At 42.4% G+C, this 12,011-nt stretch overlaps 1 protein-coding gene across 1 annotated transcript in view; it reads left to right on the top strand.

Annotated features, from left to right (window-relative positions):
- HYDIN (HYDIN axonemal central pair apparatus protein) overlaps positions 1-12,011 on the top strand; it is a 317,742-nt gene that overhangs the window by 73,088 nt on the left and 232,643 nt on the right. The window contains exons 9-10 of the mRNA XM_038753650.1: positions 3,523-3,724; positions 6,647-6,830. Coding sequence (XP_038609578.1) covers positions 3,523-3,724; positions 6,647-6,830 — 386 coding nt within the window. The remainder of the gene's footprint in view (positions 1-3,522; positions 3,725-6,646; positions 6,831-12,011) is intronic.

Here is a 12,011-nt window from a genome sequence, read left to right as displayed (position 1 = left end):
GACCCTCTTCCTTCTCATTCTTAAAAATACTCAGACCCACATCTTCCTGTCTCCTTTTAAGTCAAATCTTCCTTAATCACTTACTGTCTTTGACACCGTTTGTCTCGTCACCCTCCTAGAAACTCCCTCTGGCCTTGGTTTCACTAATACAGTTCTGCGCTAGTCCTTGTCTACAGTGTGACCTAGTGGAAAGAGCAAAGGCCTGGGTATCAGGGGGCCTGAGCTGTAAACCTGGCTCTGCCACTTGTCTGTCTGCCGAGTGACCTTGGATAAGTCACTTAACTTTTCTGTGATTTAGCTTCCTCGTCTGTAAAATAGGGGCTAAATACCTGTTCTCCCTCCTACTTAGACTTTGAATTCTGTGTTGGACAGGAACTAGGTCCCAACTAATTATCTCGGCACGTGATAAACACTCAGTACATTGCGTTGCATGAAGTAAGTACTTAGCAAATAACCTAATTATTATTATTTTTCCATCTTTGTTTCTTCTTAGTCTAATTTGTTGGCTCTTAATCCTCTCCTCGCCGTTAAACTGAGTGTCCAGAAGACTCTTTCCTGGGCTCTCTCCTTAACTCAGCCTACATTCATTTCTCATCACCATTGGCAGCATAACCACCATCCCTGAACCAGAGATTCACCACCTCGATGTCAACTTTGACTTCCCTCTACCCAACTGAATTTCATTCTGCACTTTTCCTTCTATCAATTCATCTCCCACCCTGATGCCCACGCACTTTCTGTCCACTGCCCTTCATCTCCAGTTGCCCCTCAATTACTGGAGCTGCTGAAGCTGCTATCATCCTGTTTCCACCAAACTTGGGCTTCTGAAAATGGGTTTGTGAAGGATCCAGGAAAACTGAAAGGGAGGAACGTACACCGGGCCAAGAAGTGACCCAACCAAGGATCTAGAGATTTATTCATCCAGTTGTATTTATTGAGCGTTTACTATATGCAAAGCTCTTTACAAAGCGCTTGGGAGGTAACAGTATACCAGTAAACAAACACATTCCCTGATCACATTTATGTACTTTTAGCAATTGTTTATAGTCTTTAAATTTCCATTCTGATGCTTTCACTCTTCTCTGCCCCTTGTGTTTTCTTCCGTTGGTGAAAAAAATTCCTTGTAGGACCTGGGACAGAGTTCCTGGGAAAGGTCCCTCCCCTGAACCTACCCAACTGTGGCACATTATGGATCAAATAAGAGAGCATGCATGGGTTTGGAAAGGGGTAGAAAAACTCAAAATCCATTTGTACCCCTTTAGAGCTGGAGGATTAGGATGTGGGCTCTAGACCTAAACGTATTATGCTTAGAAGTGATATTTGATGAACAACATGAAAAGAGCAGGAATACTTGTACCGGTCAAGATCAACACTCTAATTTATATGTTCTCAGGATGATGGAATCAGTGTGGTATTCATAAGCTGTATCAGGAGAGCATTTTGTGACGGTGGGATGTGGTGTCTCTGGCATCATAAACATCCTATTATTTGTGTCCCACTCAAACATTCATTGGTTTCCCCATCAGTCCTTGTAAAGGGCAATTAGATGGCTCAATTCTTTATTTGGAAAGGAGGAACGGTGCCTTGATATGCTGTGCAGTTCGTGTCTGTGTGCTTGCAGATACAAGCATTTCTAGTATACTTCGTGGAACTGCCACGCTTCACTTAGCTAACCCACCGAGCTCCCTCTTGATTAAGGTTTCAGGCGTCATTTGATGGCAGGTTCCTGAATGAGTTTGTTTCTTTTGTGTCTTGCCCCTGCTCAATCAATTTCTTTAAAAATAACTGAGGCTGAAGAAGGTGGCAGAACCTCCTAATAAAGATCAGCAGGTCCAATAAGAGCAAAGAAGGTGTGTCCAGGCCTCGGTACAAGATATGTCCAGGCCTCGGTAGCCAAGTTATATATAACTGCAAAATGTTCCCCTGTCTAACCCCACTGAAACCCATCCTGTCAGTTGAAATTCCCAAACATTTTTATCATTATGAAAGCAGATCATTTTTTATATATTAAGATACCGTGTGTGGTCCTAAATGAAATGTCTTAAATCATTTGGCACCCACTAAATACAGTATGCTCCCGCTGTTAGTCTGCCTGCCCCTAACAGCTCCATTCAGTGTCATTTCATCTGCCTATTGGTCCTCCCCAGTGCTTAGAACAGTGCTTTGTACGTAGTAAGCGCTTAACAAATGCCATTATTAGCGCTCAATAAATACGATTGAATGAATGAATGAATGATAAGCGTTTGTAAGCTCACATCTCTACCATATAACATTTTAAGCAGTTGATGCAATTAAAACTTCTTTACTCTGGAAATCTGAAAAATGTTATTGTTGAATCATTTTCTAATGCTGAAAGACTGGTGTAGTGATAGGGCCAGGAGGACCCAGAAATGTGTACTACTGTCTTCCTCCAGTTCTGCCAAAGGATGCAACAGCATACCAGGTGGAACACTTAAGTGCTTATTGGGTGCAGAGCACTGTACTAAGCGCTTGGGAGAGTACAACCCACCAAAGCTGCGCTCACTGTGTGTTATGCATCGTAACCCCCATCTTGAACAGGTCTCGCCAAAAGGGTAGACTCAACTACCCCAGCGCTTAGAACAGTGCTTGGCACATAGTTATTAATAATAATAATAATAATGATGGCCTTTCTTAAGCACTTACTATGTGCAAAGCACTGTTCTTAGCACTGGGGAAGTTACAAGGTGATCAGATTGTCCCACTGGGGGCTCCCAGTCTTAATCCCCATTTTGCAGATGAGGTAACTGAGGCACAGAGAAGTGAAGTGACTTGCCCAAAGTCACACAGCTGACAATTAGCAGAGCCGGGATTTGAACTCATGACCTCTGACTCCAAAGCCTGTGCTCTTTCCACTGAGCCACGCTGCCATCATTATTGTCATTCCGTATTTCCAGACTGAGCCCCTTTTTCCTCTCCTCCCTACAGCACTTGTATATATTTGTACAGATTTATTACTCCATTTATTTTACTTGTACATATTTATTTTGTTAATGATGTGCATATAGCTGCAATTCTACTTATTCTGACGGTTTTGATACCTGTCTACATGTTTTGTTTTGTTGTCTGTCTCCCCATTCTAGACTGTGAGCCCGTCGTTGGGTAGGGACCGTCTCTATATGTTGCCGACTTGTACTTCCCAAGCGCTTAGCACACAGTAAGCACTCAATAAATACGACTGAATGAATGAATGAACTTTTCCCTAGCCTGGATGTTGGTTTTGTGTGAGCAACTTGAGAACTGAAATCTGACTTGCATTTCAAGGCATTGCAGCACTAGGACTTGTAAAGAATGATTGTGGTTTCTTCTACTAACCAGAACTGAAACCAAAGTGCTCTCCATCTTGGTTTACATGCTTTCTAAAATGAAAAATTTGGTTTACCCAAAACAGAACTAAATACCCGAGTCCATCTTCCCTGGGCCTTCAGCCCCGGAGAAAAAACTGGTGCAAGAGATGAGCCTAAAAGAAAAGTCACTTCGTTTCTGCCCTTTGCTTTTTCTTAGGGGAAGATATTTACGTCACTTTATATGGAGCTGCCTCAGATGTCAACATTAGGCTGGATAAGAATTCTTTGACCATCGAGAAAACCTATATATCTATGGCCAATCAGAGGACTGTAACCATTCACAACCGAAGCAATATCATTACACACTTCCAGTGGAAGATATTTGCCACTCAAGAAGAGGAGGATGAAGAAAAACAAAGGTTTGGACCAGAAATCTATCAGAGCACTGTGATTTTTTAGGGATAGAAATTTAAATTCTTTCAACAGGTTGAATTCTTCCCCCACCCACCTCTGTCCTGAGAAAGTTGTCCATGGTAGATGGACCAGGAACCTCCTGGGACTTCACTTGTATCATCCTTTCACTCAGAAGTGATCAATCATTCAATCAATCGTATTTATTGAGTGCTTACTGTGTGCAGAGCACTGTACTAAGCGCTTGGGAAGTACAAGTTGGCAACATATAGAGACAGTCCCTACCCAACAGTGTGCTCACAGTCTAAAAGGGGGAGATAGAGAACAAAACCAAACATACTAACAAAATAAAATAAATAGAATAGATATGTACAAGTAAAATAAATAAATAAATAAATAAATAGAGTAATAAATATGTACAAACATATATACATATATACAGGATATATAAGTGATCCCAGGGACAGGGGAGTTTGTGCCAGCTGCCCCTAAGCGTCGCGGTCTTAGCTGGAAAATGGGGACCAGTTGCGTAGCTTTACCTCAGGGCACATCTTAGCTGAAAATCATTCACTCAGTCCATCAATGGTAATTTTTGAGCACTTATTACATGCAGCGTACTAAGCACTTGGGAGAGAGCAATGCAACAGAATTAGAAAGGAAAAGCCCCTTGAATGATCAGACGCAGCAGAAGGTTGCACTCCAGAGAATAAAGGTTCATGTGTTTCTGGGCTCGACTCTATAATAGCCATTGCTTTTTACTATGAACTGCAGATGTGCATAGCTTTCTGTGCTCTTCACCCCACTGCCTGATTTCCCTTGCTTCAAGTTCTCCCCAGGTTAACATCTCACTATCCCTCCTTTTTACCTCTCTTGCCTCTGGATTTTTGCTCATCCTCCCCCATTCCTGGGACTCCTTCCCATTTTGGACTTCCCAAGCAACAGCTTTCTCTTTCGTCAAGCCCCCACCCCATCTCCTCCAGGAGGCATTGTCCAATTAATTTTCTGTTTCCCAAGTTGCCTTCTCCCACCTCTGTACTTAGATGGGGGACTATCTATCACTTATGAACATATTAGTCTATGTACTCTTTTATCTAAGCATTTATTTTTCCACCTGTCTTGCCACTTCCTTTTTCCTCTTATTTGTAAAGCGTTCAGTGATCGTCTCCTCTGCTAGATTGTAAGCACAAGAATTGTATCTTTTACCTGTATTGTCCTTAACCAAGCACTTAGTTCAGTATTGGGTGTTTGTTAAGCGCTTACTATGTGCCAGGCACTGTCCTAAGCGTTAGGGTAGATACAAGATCATCAGATTGGATGCAGTTCATGTCCTAAATAGGACGCATAGTCTTAATCTTCATTTTACAGATGAGTGAATTCAGCCAAAGAGAAGTTAAGTGACTTGCTCAAGGTCACCCAGCAGGCAAGTAGTGGAGTCAGGATTAGAACCCAGGTCCTTCTGACTCCCAAGCCTGTGCTCTATCCACTAAGCACACTGCTTCTCATCCTTGTAATTAGTTCAATGTAGGATGTTCCTTTGGATTTTCCTAGAACTAGAGTAGGGTTGATATTTAAATAGAACTACATACAATGAGCTATTTAACACAGGTCTCAATGTAAGTGTGGCTGTGGGCACGTGTTTGAACCAGGGTGTGCGATTGTAAATGGGCATGTGAACCATTCAATCATATTTATTGAGCACTTACTGTGTGCAGAGCACTGTACTAAGCACTTGAGAAGTACAAGTTGGCAACACATAGAGATGGTCCCTTCCCAACAGCGGGCTCACATCAGGCATGGAGAAGACTGCATACAACTATAAACCATCTCAGCTACACACACCCATTCCCCAATTAAGTATTTGGTAGTACTAAAGCAGTGTGGCTCAGTGGAAAGAGCACGGGCTTTGGAGTCAGAGGTCATGGGTTCAAATTCCGGCTCCACCAACTGTCAGCTATGTGACATTGGGCAAGTCACTTAACTTCTCTGTGCCTCAGTTACCTCATCTGTAAAATGGGGATTCAAACTGTGAGCCCCCGTGGGACAACCTGATCACTTTGTAACCTCCCCAGCACTTAGAACAGTGCTTTGCACATAGTAAGTGCTTAACAAATACCATTATTATTATTATTATTGTTATTATTATTAATAAAGTATTGGCAGGGTCATCAGGGGTTGGAAAGGGGGTAGGTAGGGACACTGGGGATTTCAGGAGAGAGTTAAAGTTCTAGAATCATTCATGGGGGCAGTGGGCATGGCAGTTGATAAGGGAAGAGATGTATGGGTGCTGTGTGGAAGAGAAGGTAGAGTTATAGCAAATAAAGATAAAATTGAGCTGGATGGAGTCGACCTGGTGCCTGGATTTCCTCCAACAGCGCTCAATGGGATGAGCACAGGAGCAGAGGAAGCATTCCAGGGAGGTAATCCAGGGCTGGGGATTGGTGATAAAAGGCTTGATTGAGGGAGAGGGGGACAAGAGAGATGAGTCCCACCCATACATGTGAAACATAGTGTGCTAGAACAGATTTGTAACATTCCTTCATTCTTACATCATACTAAGTCCAAATTATATATTGAAAATATGTGTTAGAACTTGGAGTATGAGGCGAAAGTGAAATAGATCACCAACATCCTGGTTCTACCCCTTTGTAAGACTGTGAACCCACTGTTGGGTAGGGACCGTCCCTATATGTTGCCAACTTGCACTTCCCAAGGGCTTAGTACAGTGCTCTGCACACAGTAAGCGCTCAATAAATATGATTGAATGAGTGAAAGTAAGAGGCATATGCATCTGGGTGGTCTCAGGGTCTAGAGGCCTGAATTCCCTCCATGCCTTTGGCAGTGACTTCATCCTGGCAGTTGTGGTTGTGGTCTCGGATGTCTGTGTTTCACTTTTCACCCAACAATGTCGGCTCTTCTGTCTCTTGCTTTAGGCTTTGTGCTGATCTGTCTTGGGAAGAAGAAAAGGAGACTGATCAATTTCTGGAAGAGTGCAACGTAGACCCTTCGCTCCGGGAACGTCTTTCCATTCTCTCGCGCACTTTTGAGAATCACAGGAAGATGGTGCAGGGAGATGCCATGCTGTTCTTAGATAACATTTTTGTCGTGGAACCACTGGTAAGCACCCAGTTCCTGAGGCTATCCTGAGTTTATTAGGTAACTGACTTACCTAATAAACAAAAGTATCCAAAGAGCATCACTTTAAAGGTCTGTTCAGAGATGTGTTCAGGGACCCTTGAGGGACTATATAGTCTAAAGCCTGATCAGTAATCTCCCAACTGGTAAGTCAGGATGGTCTCTTACTTTCACTTTAACAGAGAAGCTTTGTACTTGAGAATATGCAAGATTTAGGCAAATGGTCATTACAATGAGATGTTTACAATGACTATTCTTAAAGTTATGGACTGAGGTAAAATTAAGTTTCCATCTGAGCAATAACTTGTCCCACAAGTCATCTATCCCGTCTCAAGAAAGCCAACATCTCCTTTAAACAGATAGGTGGAAATAGTGGGCTTTAAAAAAAAATTAGTCTATTTCTGTTTGGGTTGTGTAGGGGAGAAATATTACCAGAAATGGGAAAACCTAACATGTCATTCACTGGGAAGATTTTAATTCAAGTATGGTATCAGGGCTGTTTAGGGAATCTATAATGATTTCTTGGTGTCTTGATCTGTGCGGTTTTTCTTCTTATGATAGTGTTCATTTCACATCACCGGGAAATTTTCCCTATGAGAGGGCAGGCCGGAACCCTGGCTAATCTCTTCCCTAAGGCATTTCATTCAAAGCAGAGTAGCTCGGTTTCAGTATTGTGCAAATGAAAAATATCCCTTCTTGGTTTTGCCCCTTTTCTCCCTAATACCAGCATTATTCCCTAATAGCAGCATCTGAAAATGCAATTATTAAATAAGTGGGTAATGGTTTTTCCTGCAAACTGGCTGGATGAAGGTGTTCATGAAGGTCGTACTTCATACTTCATCCAATCGTATTTATTGAGCGCTTACTGTATGCAGAGCACTGTACTAAATCGTGGCAATTTGTAGTCTGGTTCTGGGATTTGCTGGCATGCAGAATTTTGCTTTAAAGCTTTTGTTCAACAGAGGAAGGCATCGTTCTCTACCCCTTTCTAAGGGTGAGCTCTGTTTGAGGGGCAAAAATAAATTTGCTTCTTCAACCTCGATACCTGGCATTGGTCAGTAGAGAAGATAGCACCCTAAAGCAATGTTTTAATCAAAAAATTCCACTAAATTTCTTGTTATGGAAGAAGTTAGTGGATCAGCAGAGGGATCTCTGATGTTTTCCTCCTGCAATCAGTCAGTCAGCCATATTTATTGAGTATTTACTGTGTGCAGAGCACTGTAATAAGCACTTGGGAGAGTGCAGTACAACAGTATAACAGAGTTAGTTAGACACACTCCCGATCACGAGCTTGCAGTCTACAGTCTGCATGTAGTAAGCGCCTAGTAAATATTATTGCTTCTAGTATCTTCCCTTGAGGCTAGTCCACTAAAGAGCTGTGAGATACCAAGTCCACCAGGTAAGAACAGTGATCTTTAAAGGTCGTAAGCATTAGCGCGATTATTCATCTTTGTGAATCAGAGCTCTCTCTCCTCTCAGCCCTGGATCATGTATCTTTGCCCTGAGAGATTGCAATTACAGTGTTGTCTGCATTGCAAACAATAACCAAATTTAGCTTAAGATTCGATGAAGTACTCTGTGTTCCCATTTGAGAGATCACTGATCAGACTGTCTTTGGTTCTTACTCATTAAATGTTGTGAGGCGTATCAGAGACTGACACTCTGTACAGTACATGTGAGTGATTTGACAGGCTCTTTTTAGGATATTATGGTTTATTATAGTAAACCGAAATCAAGAAATCAAAAGCTGCAGGATATGCTTCTGCCATTAAATCACTGTATTCGACCTTGGCTAAGTATCCCTCTCAATTTTAATATATCTTGTCTTATGCCGTCGAGTGGTCTATGACCCATAGCAATGCCATGGACACATCTCTCCCAGAACGCCCTACTTCCAATTGCGGTCATTCTGGTAGTGTATCCATAGAGTTTTCTTTGTAAAAATATGGAAATGTTTTATCATTGCCTCCTTCTCTGCACGAATGAAGACATGTTTTGAAGAAATGTCTTGAACGAAGGCATTTGAGTCTTCGCCCTTGATTCTCTCCCATGCTGCTATTGCCCAGCACATATATATCTATATATCTCCATATATGTATTGATATATATGAAACGGGATCATGATAATTATCTACTAAAGTGAATTGCTAGGAGTGACAATATTTTAAAATAACATTATAATATATATAAATAGCATAATAATGTTTTCCTCTGAAGCAGTCCACGTATTTTTACAACGGTTTTCTCCTTCAGCCTCATATCATCTTTTTAAGGGAAAGTCATAGCTCTTTTTTACAAATGGAGGAAATAAGGCACAAAAGAGTAAGCAACTTGTCCAGAGGCAGGCAGGTTTGCCAGTGGCCGAGCTGAGGCACATCCCCTGATCATCTGACTTTCCGGCCTGGGGCTCTGTGCGCTCACTGAAATGATGGCAGAGAGCTGTAAAAATCAAATGCTGAAACATTTTATGGCCTTTTTTTCTTCAGAAGAATTTAATTACTTTCTCCAATTGTATTTATCTACCCCATCAAGTCCCGTGAATGTTACACATATTCATATCAAATCTCACCAAAATTCTCTAATCTGAAAATTGTCCTGGAATTCTAGTCCTAAACTCCATTCTTCTGCTAAAGACTCCAGAGGGCACAGAAGTGCAGCCTGAGGAAACTAGAGGAGCAAGCCACCATCTTCCCTTCTTCCTCTGTGAAGCAGGGTGGCTCAGTGGAAAGACCACGGGCTTTGGAGTCAGAGGTCATGGGTTCAAATCCCAGCTCCCCCAATTGTCAGCTGCGTGACTTTGGGCGAGTCACTTCACTTCTCTGTGCCTCAGTTACCTCATCTGTAAAATGGGGATGAAGACTGTGAGCCCCCCGTGGGACAACCCGATCACCTTGTAACCTCCCCAGCGCTTAGAACAGTGCTTTGCACATAGCGCTTAATAAATGCCATCGTTATTATTATTATTTGTCTCCAGCAATCAGTGGTATTTATTGAGTGTTTACTATGGGCAGAGCACTGTACTAAGCACTTAGAAGAGTACAGAATAGCAGAGTTGGTAGACATTTTCCCTGCCCACAGTGAGCCTAGTGAGCTACAGGACAAGGGGAACAGAGCCAGCAGTGGCTGTGCAGAGGGTAGAAATGGTAGCAACACTGTGACTTCGGGACACTGCTGAGCATTCATCCAATAGCCCTACAAGGTTTTCGTGGATACCCCTGGCTCAAGGGCCCCGAATAATATTCCTGCTCAAATCTACTTAGGTGATCCTACTCAAATCTCAGTCTGCCCATTCTCTTCTTTCTCTGGGGCAGAATAAGGCTTGCCACTGTCAATATTCATCTACTCATTCTACACTTAGAGGAGAGGACACAGACCCAGTTTCATTAACTGGTCTCCTAAGGGTTTTTTAAAATCCTTTTTTTTTACAAGAGTTTTCCCTCAGCGGAAAAGTATTGTCCATTTGGGTGCATTTTGTTTGTTTTTTGCATTCCAGTGGAACCCGATGAATGGAATTGCAGAGGATGAACCCAGGACCCATTCTGACCTTTTGGTGATATTCTTTCTCAAGCTCTGTTTTTTTTCATTCATTCAGTCATATTTATTGAGTGCTTACCGTGTGCAGAGCACTGTACTAAGTGTTTGGGAAGTACAATGCGGGAATGGAATTGCAGAGGATGAACCGAGGACCCATTTTGACCTTTTGGTGCTATTCTTTCTCAAGCTCTGGGTTTTTTCATTCATTCAATCATATTGAGTGCTTACCGTGTGCAGAGCTCTGTACTAAGTGCTTGGGAAGTACAATGGGGCAACAACGGGCTCACAGTCTAGAAGGGTTCTTGCATATCGATAGGTAAAAATGCTGCAATTACAGTATGCGTGGCTAGCCCAGAATGGAAAAATAAAAAACAATCGAGATTCGGATCTCTCACGAAAGGTAGAATTCTGAGAAATTGCACTTCAAATTGCTGGTGTTTCTTTCTTTCTTAGCACTCTTGCCACTGGTTCGGCTTAACCTTTAAAGACGAGCTTTTGAGCTTGTGGCATTTCTCAAATGAAGATGTCTGTGAATGTAAAAGGGCCCGCTCTAGCTAGATTTGGCTCATTGGATGAAAACAGCAGCAACCGTGGATCATTTCTAGTCTTATTAGCAGGTGTCACTACATTCAAAGAGAGCTCCATTGGTAATGAAAGGAAATATAAGGTTAATTTAACTGCATCTTAGAAGGGGGAAAGAAATCCGATAATTACAATGCGAATAATAGAAAACCATTTCAAACAAACACCCAAGCCTGAAGAAGACACACTGATAATGCAATTCTAGCTTTTCGAGCAAGGCTCAAATTTAGTTGACTTTCTCTTTGTATATAGATGCCACCCGTCAGTTCAGTTCAGCAGAAGCAGCTGGGCTAGAAGCCCAGGTGGCCAGCAAAGGACAAAGATCTAGCATTTTGTTGCAAAAAAAATTTCCACCCTGCTGTGCCATTAGCTGTGACTCACACTGCAAACATGTGGGAGCTGACTCCTCTGAAATGGAAACCAGCAAGGGGAAGGGAGGACTGGGATTTGCTGCTAGCGCTCTGTCCTTGACAAGTCACAGCTCTCCCATGATCACATTTCCATAATCCTCCAGCCTCCCTTTATTAACGCTGATCCTTTCAATCAGTCGATCGTATTTATTGAGGGCTTACTGTGTGCAGAGCACTGTACTAAGCCCTTGGGAGAGTACAGTATAACAGAGTCAATAGACACATTCCCTGCCCACAATGAGCCTACAGTCTAGATGGGGAGACAGACATTACTATAAATTCATTCATCCATTCATTCAATCATATTTATTGAGCTCTTACTGTGTGCAGAGCACTGTACATTTTGTTTATATGTTTTGTTTTGTTGTCTGTCTCCCCCTTCTAGACTGTGAGCCCGCTGTTGGGTAGGGACCGTCTCTATATGTTACCAAGCGCTTAGTACAGTGCTCTGCACACAGTAAATGCTCAATAAATAAATTACAGTTAGGTACATAGGTATCGTGGGGCTGAGGTGAATGAAGGGCACAATCCAAGTGTAAATACTATACAGAGGAGAGTGGGAGAAGAGGAAATGAGACCTCTTGGAGGAGATGTGCTCATAATACTGTGAGCCCGCTGTTGGGTAGGGATTGTCTCT

The sequence above is a fragment of the Tachyglossus aculeatus genome, chromosome 11 (assembly GCF_015852505.1).
Source record: "Tachyglossus aculeatus isolate mTacAcu1 chromosome 11, mTacAcu1.pri, whole genome shotgun sequence".
NCBI classification, from domain to species: Eukaryota; Metazoa; Chordata; class Mammalia; order Monotremata; family Tachyglossidae; genus Tachyglossus; species Tachyglossus aculeatus.
This window is presented reverse-complemented; position numbering and strand designations above follow the sequence as displayed.